At 47.0% G+C, this 24,598-nt stretch overlaps 1 protein-coding gene across 3 annotated transcripts in view; it reads right to left on the bottom strand.

The window, feature by feature from the left end:
• Positions 1-24,598, bottom strand: part of LOC123767457 (uncharacterized) — a 56,040-nt gene that overhangs the window by 18,146 nt on the left and 13,296 nt on the right. For 2 of the 3 annotated variants that reach the window (XM_045757147.2, XM_069317067.1), the window contains exon 1: positions 4,283-4,816. The exons of the other annotated variant lie outside the window; for it this stretch is intronic. In XM_045757147.2, the coding sequence (XP_045613103.2) occupies positions 4,283-4,391 (109 nt within the window). In that variant the 5' untranslated portion in view covers positions 4,392-4,816. Of the gene's footprint in view, positions 1-4,282; positions 4,817-24,598 lie in introns of those variants that run through there. 3 annotated transcript variants of the gene reach the window in all.

Raw genomic sequence — 24,598 nt, 5'->3', positions numbered from 1 at the left:
AATTAAAACACAAAAACTCCAAATTCCACAAAAAAAAGGACGGAGTTTGAGCGGGAAACAAGAGACCAGCCGACTGGAAGAGTGACAGACATCCTGGGAATAAAATATATATTAATAGGCGTTGCTAGTTGGCGCCAAAGTGGCTCGATAAGGTCAGGCCAGACCTGTCAGCGCTAAAGGTCAAAGGTAAAGGTTGATAAGCTACTAAATCGTTCCCAGAGAGTGTGTGTGTGTGTGGGGGGGGGGGGGGTGAAGGTAGTGTTTGGTTTACTTTTTGTAGCGTCCCCCCTAATGTGGGTACGCATAGCTGTGGCCTCCTCCTCCTCCCCCAACCAAACCACTATTGTTTTAGATTTAGCTACTCAGAACGAAAGTGTCCATGTAGCACGGGCTATGGTGAGCCCGTAATATCCCCAAACCGCTAGCAGTTCCAGTTGTGGTGACAGAGGGTGAGGGAAGGACCACTATACAACAACAACTAGGAGACAACAACTAACTTGAGGCGGACTTTAAGTACCTATAATGACTTGCTACTTGAAGCTACCTTAGCTAACTGGTCAAGTAAGTTGTTTTTGTCCCGCGGTTACTACCACTTCATCTCTCACCTTATTGAATATTTACGTGAAGTATATTACGGTGAAAGATACTATATATATATACCTGCCCGGTGGAAGCAGAAACAAATGGGCAGAGTTTCTTTCACCCTGATTGCTCTGTTCACCTAGCAGTAAATAGGTACGTGGGAGTTAGACAGCTGCTACGGGCTGCTTCCTGGGGGTGTGTAACAAAAAGGAGGCCTGGTCGAGGATCGGGCCGCGGGGACGCTAAGCCCGAAATCAGCTCACGATAGCCTCAAGATGAGCTATAAACTTCATCCATCTGTCCATCTAATCCATCCTTGATAGGCGAATACTGCACAACACTTCGGGTACACCAATCTTGAGTATTACCCAAGAAATCCCCTACAGGTACTCCAGGAAACGCAGACAGTCTATCCATCCATCCCATCTCAGATCTTAAATTTAATTTCCCAAATATTAACAAATTATTTGTAATCAGTGAACTGCTATGCAGTGTACCCCGGAGAGAACCAGTGGACCACTGTACCACGCAGAGTACCGGTGTACCCCGGAGAGAACCAGTGGACCACTGTACCACGCAGAGTACCGGTGTACCCCGGAGAGAACCAGTGGACCACTGTACCACAGAGAGTACCGGTGTACCCCGGAGAGAACCAGTGGTCCACTGTACCACAGAGAGTACCGGTGTACCCCGGAGAGAACCAGTGGACCACTGTACCACAGAGAGTACCGGTGTACCCCGGAGAGAACCAGTGGTCCACTGTACCACAGAGAGTACCGGTGTACCCCGGAGAGAACCAGTGGACCACTGTACCACAGAGAGTACCTGTGTACCCCGGAGAGAACCAGTGGACCACTGTACCACGCAGAGTACCGGTGTACCCCGGAGAGAACCAGTGGACCACTGTACCACAGAGAGTACCGGTGTACCCCGGAGAGAACCAGTGGACCACTGTACCACAGAGAGTACCTGTGTACCCAGGAGAGAACCAGTGGTCCACTGTACCACAGAGAGTACCGGTGTACCCCGGAGAGAACCAGTGGACCACTGTACCACAGAGAGTACCGGTGTACCCCGGAGAGAACCAGTGGACCACTGTACCACAGAGAGTACCGGTGTACCCCGGAGAGAACCAGTGGACCACTGTACCACAGAGAGTACCGGTGTACCCCGGAGAGAACCAGTGGACCACTGTACCACAGAGAGTACCGGTGTACCCCGGAGAGAACCAGTGGACCACTGTACCACAGAGAGTACCAGTGTACCCCGGAGAGAACCAGTGGACCACTGTACCACAGAGAGTACCGGTGTACCCCGGAGAGAACCAGTGGACCACTGTACCACAGAGAGTACCGGTGTACCCCGGAGAGAACCAGTGGTCCACTGTACCACGCAGAGTACCGGTGTACCCCGGAGAGAACCAGTGGACCACTGTGCCACAGAGAGTACCGGTGTACCCCGGAGAGAACCAGTGGACCACTGTACCACAGAGAGTACCGGTGTACCCCGGAGAGAACCAGTGGACCACTGTACCACAGAGAGTACCGGTGTACCCCGGAGAGAACCAGTGGACCACTGTACCACAGAGAGTACCGGTGTACCCCGGAGAGAACCAGTGGACCACTGTACCACAGAGAGTACCGGTGTACCCCGGAGAGAACCAGTGGACCACTGTACCACAGAGAGTACCGGTGTACCCCGGAGAGAACCAGTGGACCACTGTACCACAGAGAGTACCGGTGTACCCCGGAGAGAACCAGTGGACCACTGTACCACAGAGAGTACCGGTGTACCCCGGAGAGAACCAGTGGACCACTGTACCACAGAGAGTACCGGTGTACCCCGGAGAGAACCAGTGGTCCACTGTACCACGCAGAGTACCGGTGTACCCCGGAGAGAACCAGTGGACCACTGTACCACAGAGAGTACCGGTGTACCCCGGAGAGAACCAGTGGACCACTGTACCACAGAGAGTACCGGTGTACCCCGGAGAGAACCAGTGGACCACTGTACCACAGAGAGTACCGGTGTACCCCGGAGAGAACCAGTGGTCCACTGTACCACGCAGAGTACCGGTGTACCCCGGAGAGAACCAGTGGACCACTGTACCACAGAGAGTACCGGTGTACCCCGGAGAGAACCAGTGGACCACTGTACCACAGAGAGTACCGGTGTACACCTGGAGAGAACCAGTGGTCCACTGTACCACGCAGAGTACCGGTGTACCCCGGAGAGAACCAGTGTTCCACTGTACCACGCAGAGTACCGGTGTACCCCGGAGAGAACCAGTAGTCCACTGTACCACGCAGAGTACCTGTGCACCCCGGAGAGAACCAGTGGACCACTGTACCACGCAGAGTACCGGTGTACCCCGGACAGAACAAGTGGACCACTGTACCACGCAGAGTACCGGTGTACCCCGGAGAGAACAAGTGGACCACTGTACCACAGAGAGTACTGGTGTACCCCGGAGAGAACCAGTGGACCACTGTACCACAGAGAGTACCGGTGTACCCCGGAGAGAACCAGTGGACCACTGTACCACAGAGAGTACCGGTGTACCCCGGAGAGAACCAGTGGACCCCTGTACCACAGAGAGTACCGGTGTACACCTGGAGAGAACCAGTGGACCACAATACCACAGAGAGTACCGGTGTACACCTGGAGAGAACCAGTGGACCACTGTACCACAGAGAGTACTGGTGTACACCCGGAGAGAACCAGTGGACCATTGTACCACAGAGAGTACGGGTGTACACCTGGAGAGAACCAGTGGACCACTGTACCACAGAGAGTACTGGTGTACACCCGGAGAGAACCAGTGGACCACTGTACCACAGAGAGTACTGGTGTACACCCGGAGAGAACCAGTGGACCATTGTACCACAGAGAGTACCGGTGTACACCTGGAGAGAACCAGTGGACCACTGTACCACAGAGAATACCGGTGTACACCCGGAGAGAACCACTGGTTCACTCACTAGTGGCCAACCTGTTGAACAACTTACGCTCTCGCCTGGTCAACGACCCTCCAGTGATCTATTAAACAAATATATATCACCTAAATGGGATATTGTTAACGAACACATAAACATGAAAACTGTCCTGTATTTTGTAAAAATTTCTACCACATTCTTGGCCATTTATTTATACAATATCAAGGTTCGTGGATCTCAGAGGCACCTAACTGGAACCCAACTGAGACTTTTAGCATCTGGAACACCACTGATTATCTGGAGGCTCAAGTCTCCTTAATTCTCGTCATATACCTGTATATATTGCATGCACCATCGTGCCGCACGCGATCAGGGTTGCAAAGATCCCAGGGGCCAGATTCACAAAGCAGTTACGCAAGTACTTACGAACGTGTACATCTTTCCTCAATCTTTGACGGCTTTGGTTACATATATTAAACAGTTTATAAGCATGAAAATCTCCTAATAAACTGTTGTTATTGATATAAACAGCCTTTGGAGGTGCTTCGGAGCTTATTAACTGTTTAATAACTGTACTCAAAGCCGCCAAAGATTGAGAAAAGATGTAGAGGCCTCGCAAGTGCTTGCGTAACTGCTTCGTGAATCTGACGCCTGTTAGACAACATACAGTGTACCGAGTTATTGAGCACTCAACCACAGCAGGTGATATTGAAGTGGCTGTGGACTGCAAGCCAGCATACATATATTCTCCTGTGGAGACTCACCTTGCTTTCCAGGCTTGAGAAGGGAGAAGTCCTTATTGATGGAGACGAAGGACACCTGTGATGGGTAGAGCTCCGGGGGAAGGTACGTTACCGAGCTGCCTCCCGACATAGTTCTTCTGCTACCTTGATAGGCGGATACTGCACAACACTTCGGGTACACCAATCTTGAGTATTACCCAAGATCTCCCCTACAGGTACTCCAGGAAACGCAGAAGACGGACACTATACGCTGCAGGTGCTCCAGGCGAGGCAGCAGATGCGTAGTACACCTAAGAAAAGCTATAGTACCAGAGCCGCGTCGGACGCACTTGGGATCACAACAAACGCGTTCTCCGGAAAGTGATGCCTCTCAGATCGTCTCGTCTGACGGTAAGTCGACGGGTGCCGGAATACATAATCACCCCTGAGGATGGGGTAGCGAGCATGCTCCTCCAGAACTGTGGTATCGGCGCAGTAATAGCAGCGTGTGTGTGCGAGGGGACACCACCAGACATATCAGCCTCCACCCACGTCGGGCGAGACACTGCTGGCGCGCGTCTCCAAGCTCCCGCTCCGAAATATGTCAGTGACTCGTTTTCTTTGAAGGTCGGAGAGGAGGACCTTGCCTCATACATACCTTTACGTTGCCGGGTTCCCGCCCTGGCAACATGAAGCTTACTGGTTACTACCGCTGCCTGGGAGGGAAGGGGAGAGATGGAGTGAGGGAATTGCTTCCTCCTTCCTTGCTTTCCAGGTGGCGCCTTCATCTTTCATCCTTAAAAAATTACAAATGAAAGCAAGTCTTTTACCTGTATATATTTGACTAAGATATATATAACTGAAAACTTCACACCCCAGAAGTGACTCGAACCCATACTGCCAGGAGCACTATGCAACTGGTGTACAGGAGACCTTAACCGCTCGACCATCACGACCGGACAAAAGATGATGGCAGTCGAGGCTATTTCCCCATCATCCCGCCGGCGCTCTGATGGTAATCTTGGGCATGGTATTTTATAAATTTAATATATATATATATATATATATATATATATATATATATATATATATATATATATATATATATATATATATATATATATATATATATAATATGGGTGATTTGCAGTTTATATGACGAGGATTAAGGGGACTTGAGCCTCCAGATACTCAGTGGTGCTCCAGGAGAGATTAAGTCTCAGTTGGGTACCAGTTATGTGCCTCTGAGATCCACGAATCTTGGTATGTAGATAAGTTGTCACGTGTAATGGATTTTATCAAATCTATCAGATACACAGGACTTCACAACACTATGTTTGTCATAACTTACAGCACTACTAGGCCTAGTACGCAAGACCTGTTTGGCCAAAGAGCCAAATAGCATATTAACCCTCCCCCAAAGAGCAACCCCGTTAGTTGACTAACTCCCGGGTACACATTTATTACTAGGTGAACAAAGGCATTAGGTGAAAGTAAACGTGCCCAACCATTTCTGTCCTGCGTGGGATTCTAACCCGAGATTCGCGGTTGTCAATCGAGAAAACGAACCCAGATGTAGTAATGTTTAGAATGGTCCGGTTGACCAAATACACAATTTTGTTCATTAAACTGCCCATGTTCATAAATCCGTCCATAAATTGATAATTTTTTTGACTTGGCTAAATTGTGAAGGATATTCTGCGCTACACACACACACTATATATATATATATATATATATATATATATATATATATATATATATATATATATATATATATATATATATATATATATAAAAGCCTATACTTGCATAAACCACAAGTGAAGATTAACAATCTTTGGACAACACCCACCAGTGGGACTCGAACCCAGAAAGCACAACTACCTTCCAGTAGCTGCCATAACTAGTATGCTTTAACCCACTACACCATCAGACCCTACAAAAGAAGTAGAGACTTCGAGATATATATACATCTCAAATATCTCCACTTCCCGAGGGCACCAGATGAGTGTGAGGTTAGTCTGCATTTTTCGTCAAGCCACTGTCAATGTGAGAGAACTCGTGTCCAGCTTATAAGCCTATACTTGCATAAACCACAAGTGAAGATTAACAATCTTTGGACAACACCCACCAGTGGGACTCGAACCCAGAAAGCACAACTACCTTCCAGTAGCTGCCATAACTAGTATGCTTTAACCCACTACACCATCAGACCCTACAAAAGAAGTAGAGACTTCAAGATATATATACATCTCAAATATCTCCACTTCCCGAGGGCACCAGATGAGTGTGAGGTTAGTCTGCATTTTTCGTCAAGCCACTGTCAATGTGAGAGAACTCGTGTCCAGCTTAGTATATGCAATATATTATGCAAGTATAGGCTTATAAGCTGGACACGAGTTCTCTCACATTGACAGTGGCTTGACAAAAAATGCAGACAAACCTCACACTCATCTGGTGCCCTCGGGAAGTGGAGATATTTGAGATGTATATATATCTCGAAGTCTCTACTTCTTTTGTAGGGTCTGATGGTGTAGTGGGTTAAAGCATACTAGTTATGGCAGCTACTGGAAGGTAGTTGTGCTTTCTGGGTTCGAGTCCCACTGGTGGGTGTTGTCCAAAGATTATATATATATATATATATATATATATGTATATATATATATATATATATATATATATATATATATATATATATATATATATATATATATATATATATAAGCCGCCGTTTCACTTTTAATTCAATTTCTATCTTTATTATGTTATTATGCACCCCATACCCATCCCGTGGGTGGTGGTGGGAAGGGTTACAGAGGCACATAATGGGTTCAGGAACTGAACCCTCTACTTCCTTTAGCTCAGCAAGTGACAATCTTTTGACGCTAGTTACACAATTATTAATGTTATATATACATGTACATGCTGCAACCCGTCCTGCAAATTGACAGTACGATTTAATACTAAGTGTAATAAGTACACTTTCTTACTGTCATAAACAGTGCATAAATGCACTTACGGGGCTGTTACATTTACCCAACCCCCTCCCCAAAATTTAATTCTCCTCGTTTTCTGTTAAGACACTCAGAATTTTAGGATGAAGATTTCAATTTCGACTTGCGTTACACAAGTTTTAAATATCAGGAATTTTTTTTCAGGTTTATTAAACAATATAGATTTTATACAAAATTTTAAAATATCCTGAATTACTTTACAATTTATTGATATATTTTAATTTTGTTTTACTAGTTTTATAAAATTGTAATATCAATATAGCTATAGGTTAAGTACTAAGTGTAATTAAGAGCTGACATATATATAGAATCATTTACACAAATACATTCACACATCGATAATCTTTTATATCGCGTGATTCAACAAGAGGCTCACAACAGTCACTATACAAGGCACTTTACATCTGTGGTGAGTCACACAGTTACTAGTCTTGCTCCACACCCACCCAACTGGGCGGCAGCTTTACAGTCATGTGCTCCACACCCACCCAACTGGGCGGCAGCTTTACAGTCATGTGCTCCACACCCACCCAACTGGACGGCAGCTTTACAGTCATGTGCTCCACACCCACCCAACTGGGCGGCAGCTTTACAGTCATGTGCTCCACACCCACCCAACTGGGCGGCAGCTTTACAGTCATGTGCTCCACACCCACCCAACTGGGCGGCAGCTTTACAGTCATGTGCTCCACACCCACGCAACTGGGCGGCAGCTTTACAGTCATGTGCTCCACACCCACCCAACTGGGCGGCAGCTTTACAGTCATGTGCTCCACACCCACCCAACTGGGCGGCAGCTTTACAGTCATGTGCTCCACACCCACGCAACTGGGCGGCAGCTTTACAGTCATGTGCTCCACACCCACCCAACTGGACGGCAGCTTTACAGTCATGTGCTCCACACCCACCCAACTGGGCGGCAGCTTTACAGTCATGTGCTCCACACCCACCCAACTGGGCGGCAGCTTTACAATCATGTGCTCCACACCCACCCAACTGGGCGGCAGCTTTACAATCATGTGCTCCACACCCACCCAACTGGGCGGCAGCTTTACAGTCATGTGCTCCACACCCACCCAACTGGGCGGCAGCTTTACAGTCATGTGCTCCACACCCACCCAACTGGGCGGCAGCTTTACAGCCATGTGCAGGCTGCACCTACAGTGAGATTGCTTGATTGATAAAGATTAAGCCACCCCAGAGGTGGCACGGGCATGAATAACCCGTAACTACAGGGAGAGATAGCTTTTGTCAACTTCCAAATGCCTCCCTTGCCTACCCGCTCCTGTGGGCAGCTCTGCCCCCACTAACAGTGGCGTCTTCTACCAGTGGCGGGAACTGCGTCGTTGGCTAGACGCCAGGGGGGAGGGGTAGAGTGGTGCCCGGTGCCCATCTACCCCCCCCCCACTACCTCGCCCCGGCCTCTGTGCTACATAATTATGGGTACGTGATTGTGTCTTCAGGCAGCGTGGTGCAGGTCTAGGCGCCCTGGTTCATGGGGATGGTACCCTTGGACGTCCTGACGGTCCAGTACTCTTGTGTTCTTTACCTCCCGGTACTCTGTCGTGTACGGGAGACATCTCCCGTCACGCAGGGTGCAGTCGCATCTCCACAGGTCTCCAGTATCAGCTCTTGATACTGGTAATGGCTCAAAAGGGCCACCACTTACGGGCTATTCATGACCGTGCCACCTTTTGGGTGGCTTAATCTTCATCGATCATCACTCTGTCGTGTACGTTCAGACAGGTCCAACGACTTGCTTTACTGTCTTACTTTACTTTGCTTTCTTAACTGTCTTACCTTACTTTCTCTGACGTTACCTTGCTTTATCTTGCCTTACGTTGCCTCATTCTACTTTACCTTGCCTTACCTTACATTATTTTGCTTTATCTCACGTTAACTTACCAGGAAAAGGTATTATCAGGGGACATAGAGAGAGAGAGAGAGAGAGAGAGAGAGAGAGAGAGAGAGAGAGAGAGAGAGAGAGAGAGAGAGAGAGAGAGAGAGAGAGAGAGAGAGGATTCCCTTGCCCAAGAAGATAGTTAAGCTTATCGAGGTCTCCCTAGGCTAACTACTGACGTTTCCCAGGATGCGACCCACAATAGTTTCCTTGCTCCCAGGTACCTATTTACTGCTAGGTGAACAGAGGCATCGGGATCAAGAAGTCGTACCCAAATGTCCCGCCCTGCAAAGGAATCGAACCCAGACACAATTAGGTATGGGAAACACCAGACCAAGGAAGCCTTGATCCAGCTGCTTGTTGTGTGTGTGTCACGTCAAAACTCACACAACAAACACACAATGTTATGATGATACACAGTAAAAAGTCCGTTGTGTATTGAAATTAATACTTCTCAAAATGATATTTAATTTTATATTTAATTAATACTTAATTATATTTATATAATTAATACTTCTCAAAATTAAATTAAACTTTTTTAAATATATTTTGTGCGGCCCATCCGCCTGTTGTGGTAGTACTTATAGTAACGATGAGGACCATAGTACATATACCGACGTACAACGAAATTAGTAAGTAGAAATAGGTACTATTGAGTTGGACAAACCATTAAACTATTTTTTACTTGTGTTGCTTTGACAAACTAACCTAACCTAACCTCCCTAGGCCTAATACCCGATATCTGAAGCCTAATATAGTACATATGTGTGCTATACTAGGCCTAGCAATAAGGTTTAAGTTTGTTTTTTAGCTTTATTTTCTTTTAATTCCTTACTAGTCAGTATACTACTATCTAAAAGCTAAGAACGTACGAGTTCATGACTATTAACGATCGATCGACTATCTATATAGGAAGATTAGGTTGCTTTTATAGGCCATATATAAAATTATAGCCATTGACTACAATCTGAATCTTGATTTAGCAGTACCTTCGATCAGAATTTATTTCAAATTTATTGAAGGTGCTAGCACATAAATTTCAAATTTATTGTAGGCGGTTCCCCTTGAAGCGCGGATTGAAGCAGTTGTATTTTTATTGTTTTTTTTTACTCTTCATTCTGCACTAAGAAGCTGTCGTCTTGAAGAAGTATTCTATATATACAGTTGCATTTTTTAACTTGAATTCTTGAGGACGTCATTTGTCAGTGCTGACAAGTTCGTCGTGACGTCATCAGCGACCTCCATCGAGCAACCAGTTTTTTGTCCAGTCTATCTTCATCAGTTTTGTCCAGTCTATCTTCATCAGTTTTGTCCAGTCTATCTTCATCAGTTTTGTCCAGTCTATCTTCATCAGTTTTCCCCAGTCTATCTTCATCAGTTTTGTCCAGTCTATCATCATCAGTTTTGTCCAGTCTATCATCATCAGTTTTGTCCAGTCTATCATCATCAGTTTTGTCCAGTCTATCATCATCAGTTTTGTCCAGTCTATCTTCATCAGTTTTGTCCAGTCTATCTTCATCAGTTTTGTCCAGTCTATCTTCATCAGTTTTGTCCAGTCTATCTTCATCAGTTTTCCCCAGTCTATCTTCATCAGTTTTGTCCAGTCTATCATCATCAGTTTTGTCCAGTCTATCATCATCAGTTTTGTCCAGTCTATCATCATCAGTTTTGTCCAGTCTATCATCATCAGTTTTGTCCAGTCTATCATCATCAGTTTTGTCCAGTCTATCTTCATCAGTTTTGTCCAGTCTATCTTCATCAGTTTTGTCCAGTCTATCATCATCAGTTTTGTCCAGTCTATCATCATCAGTTTTGTCCAGTCTATCATCATCAGTTTTGTCCAGTCTATCATCATCAGTTTTGTCCAGTCTATCATCATCAGTTTTGTCCAGTCTATCATCATCAGTTTTGTCCAGTCTATCATCATCAGTTTTGTCCAGTCTATCTTCATCAGTTTTGTCCAGTCTATCTTCATCAGTTTTGTCCAGTCTATCATCATCAGTTTTGTCCAGTCTATCTTCATCAGTTTTGCCCAGTCTATCTTCATCAGTTTTGTCCAGTCTATCATCATCAGTTTTGTCCAGTCTATCATCAGTTTTGTCCAGTCTATCATCATCAGTTTTGTCCAGTCTATCATCATCAGTTTTGTCCAGTCTATCTTCATCAGCTTTGTCCAGTCTATCTTCATCAGTTTTGTCCAGTCTATCATCATCAGTTTTGTCCAGTCTATCATCATCAGTTTTGTCCAGTCTATCATCATCAGTTTTGTCCAGTCAATCATCATCAGTTTTGTCCAGTCTATCATCATCAGTTTTGTCCAGTCTATCATCATCAGTTTTGTCCAGTCTATCTTCATCAGCTTTGTCCAGTCTATCTTCATCAGTTTTGTCCAGTCTATCATCAGTTTTGTCCAGTCTATCATCATCAGTTTTGTCCAGTCTATCATCATCAGTTTTGTCCAGTCAATCATCATCAGTTTTAGGAGGTCTGGAAGCTCGGTCCAGTTTCTTGAGGATATTCTCTTTATCCATTCAAAGTTTTCAAGTGCTGGCTAGCAGCCTCCCAGAGTGTGCTAGTGCTGGCTAGCAGCCTCCCAGAGTGTGCTAGTGCTGGCTAGCAGCTTCCCAGAGTGTGCTAGTGCTGGCTAGCAGCCTCCCAGAGTGTGCTAGTGCTGGCTAGCAGCCTCCCAGAGTGTGCTAGTGCTGGCTAGCAGCCTCCCAGAGTGTTCTAGTGCTGGCTAGCAGCCTCCCAGAGTGTGCTAGTGCTGGCTAGCAGCCTCCCAGAGTGTGCTAGTGCTGGCTAGCAGCCTCCCAGAGTGTGCTAGTGCTGGCTAGCAGCCTCCCAGAGTGTGCTAGTGCTGGCTAGCAGCCTCCCAGAGTATGCTAGTGCTGGCTAGCAGCCTCCCAGAGTGTGCTAGTGCTGGCTAGCAGCCTCCCAGAGTGTGCTAGTGCTGGCTAGCAGCCTCCCAGAGTGTGCTAGTGCTGGCTAGCAGCCTCCCAGAGTGTGCTAGTGCTGGCTAGCAGCCTCCCAGAGTGTGCTAGTGCTGGCTAGCAGCCTCCCAGAGTGTGCTAGTGCTGGCTAGCAGCCTCCCAGAGTGTGCTAGTGCTGGCTAGCAGCCTCCCAGAGTGTGCTAGTTCTGGCTAGCAGCCTCCCAGAGTGTGCTAGTGCTGGCTAGCAGCTTCCCAGGGTGTGCTAGTGCTGGCTAGCAGCCTCCCAGAGTGTGCTAGTACTGGCTAGCAGCCTCCCAGAGTGTGCTAGTGCTGGCTAGCAGCCTCCCAGAGTGTGCTAGTGCTGGCTAGCAGCCTCCCAGAGTGTGCTAGTGCTGGCTAGCAGCCTCCCAGAGTGTGCTAGTGCTGGCTAGCAGCCTCCCAGAGTGTGCTAGTGCTGGCTAGCAGCCTCCCAGAGTGTGCTAGTGCTGGCTAGCAGCCTCCCAGAGTGTGCTAGTGCTGGCTAGCAGCCTCCCAGAGTGTGCTAGTGCTGGCTAGCACTAGCCAGCACTAGGGTCCACCGGGCCGCCCGTTGTAGGTGCTCTAAGTAGAGGAAGTGCTCTATCAGCAAGCATCCCTGGCTTAATTTAAGGCTCTAATATGACCTCCATGTATGTGGAGGGAGCCATGGGGTGTGGGCGGCTCACAAGCTGGCGTCACCGTGCCCTCACTAAACACTACCAGCATATACCTCAACACACAGCTGGCCTTGTTATCCTCTTGCCGGGTATTTCAGTCCCTGTCATCTGTTAGTTACCTCTGATTAGATTCTGCCCTATATACATTGTTTCATATATATATATATATATATATATATATATATATATATATATATATATATATATATATATATATATATATATATTTATATATGCGGAAAATCCACAGAGAAATATGAAATGAGGTGAACGTTTCGGCTTGTTAAAGCCTTTGTCAACACCAGACTGACTTCAGCCCAAGGCGACTGACTATAGTCAGTCTGGTGTTGAACAAGCCGAAACGTTCACCTCATTTCATATTTCTCTGTGGATTTTCCGCATAAAATGATCAGTGTTTTGTGATCGTCAATATATATATATATATATATATATATATATATATATATATATATATATATATATATATATATATATATATATAATATGTATGTATTAATATATTTTGGTAGCAGTCCCTCTTGTAAACATATGTTGTTGAATATGACCGAAAGGGTAAGATTAATGATTCTAACACGAATCTTCTCAATATTTCTTATGTTTTTCTTCACTGTCGGGGGTAGTTGATAAATTAACTCTCCAGAGTTCATTTTCACTCTTTATTTATGGTCTGACACCTAGAAGCTTGTCGCAAGAACACTTCTTACATTTTCAAAGACAATTTTTTTTTTTACACTCTGAACTGCAACACTGAGGCGCTGGAACAGCCAGCTCACCTGGCTGCTCTTGAGTCTTTAGTTTTCCCAGTAAGGTTCTCACCACCTCCTTTAGGAACTTTAGGCGCCTTGGGCAAAAGTGCACATTTGCCCCAGAGTCTTGGTGCTTATCGACACGAACCTGTAACAACAACGTTCTAGGTCCCTGTACATGTTGGTTTTCTGGGTCTCCCTGAAGGTGGCTACCCCACCTCCCTCAGCTGTGCTGTAAGGTAGATAGGTATCAGCCAATGTAGACGCACACGTGTAGTCCCACACGACCTGTTTACCTTCCCTCTATGGCTGCAGGTTGACTCAATCTGGGCGTTTTTGGCTGTCTGCACAACTGAGGTTCCGTTTGTGCTGGACACCCAGCTGTAGCCAAACTTCTCTTGATGATGTCATTGACTGATTTATGTCTGGCAATCTTTCCCTGTGTCTTACGACAGATGAGACCATGGCTGCCGTATTGGTCTGCCCGTGCATGGCCGCAAATACACCGGTGCTCGGTGGAGATAGGGGCGGCAAGGCGCAGAGCAACACCAATACTTAGGGTCCGATGGTCCAGGCGGGTGCCCAAGGCGGAATTAGGGACTGCCAACAGGAAGTCCCCAGCATGGGGGGCTTGCACAGCTAGAACACGCACTCTGTCCTTCCTTGAAGCTGCCTCCAGCAATACTGTGGCGATGTTCTCCGCTATGGGGCTATCCCATTTGGCATGTTTGCCGTCGTTTGTAAAAGTTGATCGAGGGTGAGAGTTGGCAAAAGTGTCCCACTGACCAGCTCCTTCTGCGAATTTGGGATCAAGAATCCCAATGAGTCTCTTAGGTATTCTGGTAGTATTTCATTCACTAATTCACTTGTAGCACTGGTCGAGGATAAGAATGCCGGCAATGCTAACTGTGTCGCCTTGCGAATACCTATACCCCCGAGTCTAACTGGGAGCGTTGCTTGGTCCCACTGGTCATCTTGCAGGGAGAGGTTTAACACTTTCATAGTTATTGCCTTTAGGAGTGAGTCGTATTCCGTTAATTTTGGTCTGTCGAAGGAGAGAGCACACCTTAAGAAATAGGTCAGTCTGGGCAAGGCCAGGCACCTTGTGAGAAGGTACAAAGCATCGTGAGCATCCAAAGCCCCTATTCTTCCCTTCATCCTCCTCAGATCGTTCGGCTTGTCTTCGAGGATTACTTCAGTGGCGCTCGAGGCCAGAGGTATATATAACATTGGACAGTAACGTTTCAAAGCTAATAGAACTGCTTAATAAATTTAAATAAAGCCGCCATTGTCGAGGAAAGATGTACAGGTGGGTGATAATTCTTGTCCTGAAGAAGCGACATCAGAGGACTCTCCTTCACAACTTTAGTTGAACCTTCCGTAGTCAGCAGACTTCAGCCCTCTCTGAGCTGTGTGTTCACTCCTACGTCGTCAGCGTCCGTGACGGGCGTTGACGGACACGGCCGAAGAGCTCGTGAAAATGGTTGTTGTGTACGGACTGCTTCCGGCTCTGATTGGCTCAATAACAGAAGCCTTCCTTCGCGCCAGAACAACGCTAGGCTTCCTCAGCGCCTGAGTGGCCCTAGGCTTCCTCCGCGCCTGAGCGGCCCTAGGCTTCCTCCGCGCCTGAGCGGCCCTAGGTTTCCTCCGCGCCTGAGCGGCCATAGGCTTCCTCCGCGCCTGAGCGACCCTAGGCTTCCTCCGCGCCTGAGCGGCCCTAGGCTTCCTCAACGCCTTTCTTCATTCCTCTGCCTGGCAGAACAGAACCTCTTGATTTATTTCACAATCTTGAGGTTCTACTTTCTCAAGTCCACGTTTACACAAATTATCCATGTGTAACCAATGCTTAATCGTGTTTAATCGTCGACAAATTACTTGGATACGACTAGGCTTATTTTTCTGTTTAGAACCAACTAGGTTTATATACGTTTGTTAAAGATGAACGATTCAAAGTTGCTCAAAGGTCACAACAAAAACTCAAAATCAAAAAACTAAATATTTTTGTTATATAATATTAGTGTAGAGAGCAGAGGGAGACGAGAAGCAAAAATTGCCCTGAGCAAAGCTCTTATGGAAAAATTATTGACAAAAATATACATCCAATCGTCATCGCCATTTTGTACCCTTTGAGACGATTTTCTTCCCCGCCCTCCTGCTGGTAGTGAAGGTCCCAGGAGGCCTTCCCTCCTGCTGGTAGTGAAGGTCCCAGGAGACCTTCCCTCCTGCTGGCAGTGAAGGTCCCAGGAGACCTTCCCTCCTGCTGGTAGTGAAGGTCCCAGGAGACCTTCCCTCCTGCTGGTAGTGAAGGTCCCAGGAGACCTTCCCTCCTGCTGGCAGTGAAGGTCCCAGGAGACCTTCCCCCCTGCTGGTAGTGAAGGTCCCAGGAGACCTTCCCCCCTGCTGGTAGTGAAGGTCCCAGGAGACCTTCCCCCCTGCTGGTAGTGAAGGTCCCAGGAGACCTTCCCTCCTGCTGGTAGTGAAGGTCTCAGGAGACCTTCCCTCCTGCTGGTAGTGAAGGTCCCAGGAGACCTTCCCTCCTGCTGGTAGTGAAGGTCCCAGGAGACCTTCCCTCCTGCTGGTAGTGAAGGTCCCAGGAGACCTTCCCTCCTGCTGGCAGTGAAGGTCTCAGGAGACCTTCCCTCCTGCTGGTAGTGAAGGTCCCAGGAGACCTTCCCCCCTGCTGGTAGTGAAGGTCTCAGGAGACCTTCCCCCCTGCTGGCAGTGAAGGTCCCAGGAGGCCTAAGACTATATATCACTGTAGAAGGGGTGTTTTTTTAATAATACATGAGGTACATCTGCATTAGTGCAGCTACCCTAGACTATATGAAGTGGAGTACAGTGTGTCCGAAAAGCTAACTAGGTGATGCTAAAAAATCCCCATCTCGCAGGATGGTTAGTCATACAGAGGCATGTGATAAGCGGTCTGCACTGGCAAATTTTGGGTACACTGTGAGGATATCTTCAAGAATACGAGAGTGAATAAAGTAATTGCAAAGCTCCAGGTACCTCATGCCAACTGGTCTGAAAGGTCTAATAACTGGGCATTCAGTGATGTAGTGCGGGAGATCGTGCCGTAGTTCCTGCTCACAGAGTTTGCAACTGAAGTGCTCAGGATTGGGAGATCCGTCACCTGCAGCCACCTGCCACAGGTAACGTTAACCCAACCTGATCCTTGCAACCACTGTGTCGCACAGTCTAGTGGACGTTTTGTGCTGTCCATAGATGTAGGTTTCAGATCTGAACAAATCATAGCTTTTTATACTAGTACTTTCAGGTCGTTGGGAGTCAGCAATTTCTTTCCTATCAGATCTGAGTGTTTGGACCAATACAGTTTTGACAGCAGAGATGGGGATACCTAGATCTAATTCAACTTCATCTTTGTTACACGCTAATTTGGCTGCAATGTCTGTCTCATTATGATGGGTTATATTTATGTGTGAAGGTATCCATACAAAGGAGATTCGAGACCCTTTACTCTGTGCATCAATTAGGTCATTTATAATTGGGAGTATGAGGTTCTTGGTGTCGATCTTCCAAGAGAAGTTTTCGATTGCTTGAAGAGCAGAATTTTGAAAACACAAAATATTATTCCTCCAATGTTTTTTTAATGTACGGGTAGCTAAGTGTAATGCTGCTAGCTCTGCTTGTGTGGAGGTCAGCCAGTTGTTTAACCTGACACTGACAGTCTTTGTGCAAATATTATTTCTATAAAACCTACATGCCGCTGCAGTCCGTCCAGTAGAAGACTGGACTGAGCCGTCGGTGTAGACACAGTGCTCGTGAGATCTTAGACTCTCGATGGAGGAGGCAATTGTTTCAAGAGTGACAGCTTTGAGAAGAGCAAGATTCTCATTATCTCTCTTGGTGACAGGTGTGTATGATACTTGAATGGTGGGGTACAGATAAAGAGGAATATCAGAGACAGGTAGATTGCACTTAAAAGGAATGTTAAGTTTAATGAGATTGTAGGCATTGTTGCTCAGCCAATTATCATAAAAGGAGTGAGTTGGTATGTCGGCACCAGTCAAAAGGGTGTTAACAGCACTAAATAATTTGTCTCTGAGCAATGCAGGAGATGTAGGATCTCTCATGACTTTAATGCAAAAGGTGGTGTTGACTTGCATGATTCTCTCTAGTATGGTTGGAAGCTTCAGTTCTTCCCTCATGTTGATGATTCTTGTGCATCTTGGAGCACCAAGAATTATCCTCATGGCCTCATTCTGTACTACTTCAAGTTTGTCCAACACAGAGGAGGGGAAATTAATTAAGTGCAGAGCATTATAATCAACGAGAGATCTAACGAACATCATATAGAATAGTCTAGCATATTTAATATTGATACCAACATTCTTACCAGTAAGTGTTTTCAATGGTTTTAGTCTTTCTTTTAACCTACGGTGTAGATCATTTACAATGTCACTGTTAATACCAACTCCAAAGTGGTATTAACAGTGACAGAAGGGGTGTAAGGACAAGGTGCTGGGATATTAGGACTGGGTGAAGGCACAGTTCCCTGCCACTTGGAGCATCAGGGGATCGAACGCCGACCCTGTGAGAAGAGGGATCTTCGTTATACCTGAGTTAGAAGCGCACGTCGTCCACAGTACCACGTCAATGTACACAGATGACAGCATCGGGTCGCCCGACAGTGGGAGGCGACACGTCGTCGCCCTCCTCCCCCCATTGTACTCTACCCCCGGGACTCCAATACCACTTAGAAGAGCCAGTAGTTACCGGCGGCAGCAGGAGCAGATAACAGCAGCTTAAGTGCGACAAAAACACTGGCCGCTCCTGTGTTGGCACCGTGGGCCCCCTCTCACGGGGACGTTGGCACCGTGTTGCGTCTCTCACTCGCGGACTTTGGCACTGTGGTTCACACGCGAGCATTGGCACAGAAAGCAAGAATATTGTTCGTTCGGGGAAGACCTTGGTGGCGGTATGACCCTCCCAGGAAGAGAACTGGCGTGTTTAGACGCGGGGGAGTGCCACACTGGTCTACACCACTCTGGGGGAGTGCCACACTGGTCTACACCACTCTGGGGGAGTGCCACACTGGTCTACACCACTCTGGGGGAGTGCCACACTGGTCTACACCACTCTGGGGGAGTGCCACACTGGTCTACACCACTCTGGGGGAGTGCCACACTGGTCTACACCACTCTGGGGGAGTGCCACACTGGTCTACACCACTCTGGGGGAGTGCCACACTGGTCTAGACCGCCACAGGTACACAAAGAGCCAGACATCACTCGCCCACAGTCATAACAGGCAGGCACTGAGAGATAATTTCAGATATAAAAGTATTGTGAAAGAATTCCACGCATGTCTAGATAGCCATACGAACTTCGAGCCTGACCTGCAGTTCGGTCCAGCACCTCCAAGCCCACTATCCTCCCTGTTAGGACCAAGATCACCTTCCCCTTCTTCTTAAGACAGCAAAACATCCCCTCTTCATTACTATGGTAGAGTTCCCTTTATGTCTCTTTTTGAAGACGTTCCTTTCCTTAGTCTCAGATCTGTATTCTGATTTACTGCCTCCGCCAAGGACGTGGCCTCCATAACGAACATTACATCTAAAAGTATTGTGTGGTCAAGCACCTTCAAAGTCTGGTGCAATATGGAAGGTAAATTGACTAGCAGGCAGAAGAACCACAACGAATTAGAAAGTTGACCAGACCACACACTAGAAAGTGAAGGGACGACGACGTTTCGGTCCATCATGGACCATTATCAAGTCGATTGTGGTCCAGGACGGACCGAAACGTTGTCGTCCCTTCACTTTCTTGTGTGTGGTTTGGTCAACATATTTCAGCCGCGTTATCATGACTCCTCGTCTGCACAAGAATTGGAAAGATGAAAGTAGATATAATAGCAATATTAAAAACAAATATAAATGGATGGATTACAAAAGCCTTTTTTTCCCCAAGGGGGCATTAAACAGCAAGAAGATAAAATACAGAGCAGCACAAGAGTGTTGGACCTATTGATCAAAATGTTCATACATTTTGAAGAGCTCATCGTCGAATTAGGAAACAAATATCAGGGCAAGTTAGTTTTTTAGTTTAGTTCATTTATTATGCACCCCATACCCATCTTGTGGGCGGTAGTGGCAAGGGTTACCAGGAAAGGCAGCAAATGGCAGAGTGGTGGTGCTAAGTGATCAACAATCCTCATGAAAATAACAATATTCAGAGGCAAGAGATTTACAAAACAAGATGAGTGGCGCTGCCCAATACTGTCACTATGGCGGTGTGTCCACTCACAAGATGAGTGGCGCTGCCCAATACTGTCACTATGGCGGTGTGTCCACTCACAGGATGAGTGGCGCTGCCCAATACTGTCACTATGGCGGTGTGTCCACTCACAGGATGAGTGGTGCTGCCCAATACTGTCACTATGACGGTGTGTCCACTCACAGGATGAGTGGCGCTGCCCAATACTGTCACTATGGCGGTGTGTCCACTCACAAGATGAGTGGCGCTGCCCAATACTGTCACTATGGCGGTGTGTCCACTCACAGGATGAGTGGCGCTGCCCAATACTGTCACTATGGCGGTGTGTCCACTCACAGGATGAGTGGTGCTGCCCAATACTGTCACTATGGCGGTGTGTCCACTCACAGGATGAGTGGCGCTGCCCAATACTGTCACTATGGCGGTGTGTCCACTCACAGGATGAGTGGCGCTGCCCAATACTGTCACTATGGCGGTGTGTCCACTCACAGGATGAGTGGCGCTGCCCAATACTGTCACTATGGCGGTGTGTCCACTCACAGGATGAGTGGCGCTGCCCAATACTGTCACTATGGCGGTGTGTCCACTCACAGGATGAGTGGCGCTGCCCAATACTGTCACTATGGCGGTGTGTCCACTCACAGGATGAGTGGCGCTGCCCAATACTGTCACTATGGCGGTGTGTCCACTCACAGGATGAGTGACGCTGCCCAATACTGTCACTATGGCGGTGTGTCCACTCACAGGATGAGTGGCGCTGCCCAATACTGTCACTATGGCGGTGTGTCCACTCACAGGATGAGTGGCGCTGCCCAATACTGTCACTATGGCGGTGTGTCCACTCACAGGATGAGTGGCGCTGCCCAATACTGTCACTATGGCGGTGTGTCCACTCACAAGATGAGTGGCGCTGCCCAATACTGTCACTATGGCGGTGTGTCCACTCACAGGATGAGTGGCGCTGCCCAATACTGTCACTATGGCGGTGTGTCCACTCACAGGATGAGTGGCGCTGCCCAATACTGTCACTATGGCGGTGTGTCCACTCACAGGATGAGTGGCGCTGCCCAATAAACTCGCCCCTCGGGGCAAAATTTAAAAATTTAAATGCAGACTCAATATAGAAATCCTTCAAGAGGCTGCAGAGAACACCAACTACCTGAGAGCCAAACTACTAGTCATGGGTGACTTAAATTTTGGGAGAATCAATTTGGAGACAATGAACCCCCAGGAAGGGGAGGAAACATGGACAGAAAATATAGTAAATGCAACAGTAAGGAACATTCCGACATGTACGAGAGGACTCAAAAAGAAGAGACTTCCCTCCAGCCAGACTGAGCCTAACCCTTACACACATGGAGGGAGATGTACATAATAATGTATGATTTATAGTGTCCCTGAGAGTGTGTGACCACTGAGTGCTAACTGTTTAATATAAGATGTTAGAGTAAATCAAGGACAGTAAGGGTGAGGCTGGGAGGCGGGAACGATTGCTCTTGCAAACACACAACGTAACGGTTATCTTGAGGTTATCTTGAGGTTATCGTGAGATGATTTCGGGGCTTTTTAGTGTCCCCGCGGCCCGGTCCTCGACCAGTCCTCCACCCCCAGGAAGCAGCCCGTGACAGCTGACTGACGCCCAGGTACCTATTTTACTGCTAGGTAACAGGGCATAGGGTGAAAGAAACTCTGCCCATTGCTTCTCGCCGGCGCCCGGGATCGAACCCAGGACCACAGGATCACAAGTCCAGCGTGCTGTCCGCTCGGCCGACCGGCCCCCCCCCCCCCCCGACCGGTCCCTATAGTTACCTTATTACAACTTGTTACAAAACTGTTACATCTTGTTATAAAGTTTTTGATGACGTGTTAGAAGGTTGTTACAACTTGCTACATACTTGTTACTATTTGTTAGAAGGTGTTGTTCGAACAATACCTTAAAGTTGTTCGAACGTTGTAGCCACGTCGTAGTTTTGTCTTGTGTTTGGCAGGGTACTGCCAAGGGAACTGTGAGAAAGTTAGAGAGTTCCTTGGGAGAAGACCACGTGACGGAAACTCTGGGAGAATTCACTTCAGGAAATAATGGATTACATAATAAGCAAATACAAGGATTACATAATAAGCAAATACAAGGATTACATAATAAGCAAATACAAGGATTACATAATAAGCAAATACAAGGATTACATAATAAGCAAATACAAGGATTACATAATAAGCAAATACAAGGATTACATAATAAGCAAATAGAAAGATTATAAAGAATAAGTTCTCCAGGAGAAAAATACAAAAACTTCCAAAGGCTTAACTGGTGACGCCTGGAGGACAAAGAATGGACAAGTGGCCATGGAAGAGATATAGAGAAGAACAGACAAGAACAACAATTACAGGAGAGAAAGGAATGAATGTGTAGGAATAAGAAGCAACAAAGATGATGATCTATAGCTTCAGGGAACACTGTATCATCCAAGGCAACACAACAACCTAAGCTTCAGTACACAAGCAGGAGATTTACAGTGAATGAGCCGGTAACCAGATTAAAGAAAACAGAGCCAAGATTAACAACAAAGAAGTCAAGAAAATGTTTCCCGAGAATATTTATGAACGAGGAAGAACTTCCTTGAGGTGAGACAAACCTCCTGCAGAAGCTGACCTCTGAGAGGCTGAGTGAAACAGTAGAGGCGAGGGGGAACACCTGCAAGAGCTCTATAAAACAAAAGACATCTTACCAGACGAAAACTCATCACGAATTCTGAAAGAGGCAGCAGAGGAACTGAGTCATCCCCCAAGCAATGCTCTTCAGCCCTGCCCTGTGAACGAACGCACTCAACTATGGGAAAGATAATGTTGTTCCTTTTTACAGGACATGAAAGGAGTCAGGAGCAGCTGAACCGGTGACTGAGAGGCAAGGTCCTGGAGAGGCTCACTAGGAGATGTGTCGAGCACTAAGGAAAATGTGCTTTGTCCCAGGAATCAACATGGCTTTATCGCAGATAAATCCTCTCTAACAATTACATTAAAATTCTACGACCAAATAATGACAAATCAGGAGAGAGAAGGGCGGGCCGACTGTGTGTTCTGGCACTAAAGGATAGCGATTAATACCGTCGCGTACAAAAGGCTTCTAATTAATTCGTTTTGTCGGGGACTGGAAGCCTTTACGTTAAGTTTATATCGAATTCTTCTCCCAGGTGGAACCACTGACCCTCCCCAGGATACAGCCCCATAACAGTTGCCTAACTCCAGGCTTCGTATTTACTGCTAGGTGAACAGAAACATCAGCTGAGATGAAACTTACCCAACCATTTCTGTCCCGCCCACGCATTGAAGCCAGAATTCCTGACTGTGAAGCGAGAACGAAGCCAACTGCATTACGAGAAGCTATACTAGCTAACAGAACTGATGTAACAGAACAAGTGGATAAGGACATACCTCACGGCTGGAGAGCGAAGGATACCACGTCTAGGACACCCTTCTAGATCCCTATACAAACCCAACTGCCAGAGATACTTGTATCCAAGTCTTATACGAGCTGTGACAACATCTGTTAGTCTACTGACTTTGTTTCTTGCCCCATACACATGTTTTACTTCACACATTTCATTGAGATAAACAATGGACCTGCTAGTTCCAGTTTGCACTGTTCTACTTTTTAGGTCTGATGTATGTAAATAACTAGACAGAGCAAATATCATTGCTATACCTGTTTGTGGACGATGCAAAGCTGGTGAGAAGAGTTAGAAGCAATAAAGACTGTGAGAGACTACAGTAAGACCTGGATGTTACACTAGCAACATTAGACGGAAAGATAGTTGCTAGACTTCAACACGGGCAAAAGCAAGGTGATGGGAATGTGAGAAAATCACAGAGGCAGTATAGACTAAAAGGAAAACAATTCTCAGAAACAGACGAGGAGAAAGATCTAGTAGTTCACATAGCTGCAACCCTGGCACCTGAAGGAGCACAAGTAACATCAACCCTGGCACCTGAAGGAACACAAGTAACACCAACCCTGGCACCTGAAGGAGCACAAGTAACATCAACCCTGGCACCTGAAGGAACACAAGTAACACCAACCCTGGCACCTGAAGGAGCAACAAGTAACACCAACCCTGGCACCTGAAGGAACACAAGTAACACCAACCCTGGCACCTGAAGGATCAACAAGTAACACCAACCCTGGCACCTGAAGGAGCACAAGTAACACCAACCCTGGCACCTGAAGGAACACAAGTAACATCAACCCTGGCACCTGAAGGAGCAACAAGTAACATCAACCCTGGCACCTGAAGGAGCAACAAGTAACACCAACCCTGGCACCTGAAGGAACACAAGTAACACCAACCCTGGCACCTGAAGGAGCAACAAGTAACACCAACCCTGGCACCTGAAGGAACACAAGTAACATCAACCCTGGCACCTGAAGGAGCACAAGTAACACCAACCCTGGCACCTGAAGGAACACAAGTAACACCAACCCTGGCACCTGAAGGAGCAACAAGTAACACCAACCCTGGCACCTGAAGGAACACAAGTAACATCAACCCTGGCACCTGAAGGAGCAACAAGTAACATCAACCCTGGCACCTGAAGGAGCAACAAGTAACACCAACCCTGGCACCTGAAGGAGCAACAAGTAACACCAACCCTGGCACCTGAAGGAACACAAGTAACACCAACCCTGGCACCTGAAGGAACACAAGTAACACCAACCCTGGCACCTGAAGGAACACAAGTAACACCAACCCTGGCACCTGAAGGAACACAAGTAACACCAACCCTGGCACCTGAAGGAACACAAGTAACACCAACCCTGGCA

Source organism: Procambarus clarkii, chromosome 86 (assembly GCF_040958095.1).
Source record: "Procambarus clarkii isolate CNS0578487 chromosome 86, FALCON_Pclarkii_2.0, whole genome shotgun sequence".
NCBI lineage: Eukaryota > Metazoa > Arthropoda > Malacostraca > Decapoda > Cambaridae > Procambarus > Procambarus clarkii.
The sequence above is the reverse complement of the archived record's forward strand: the minus strand, read 5'-3'. Positions and strand labels throughout refer to the sequence as shown.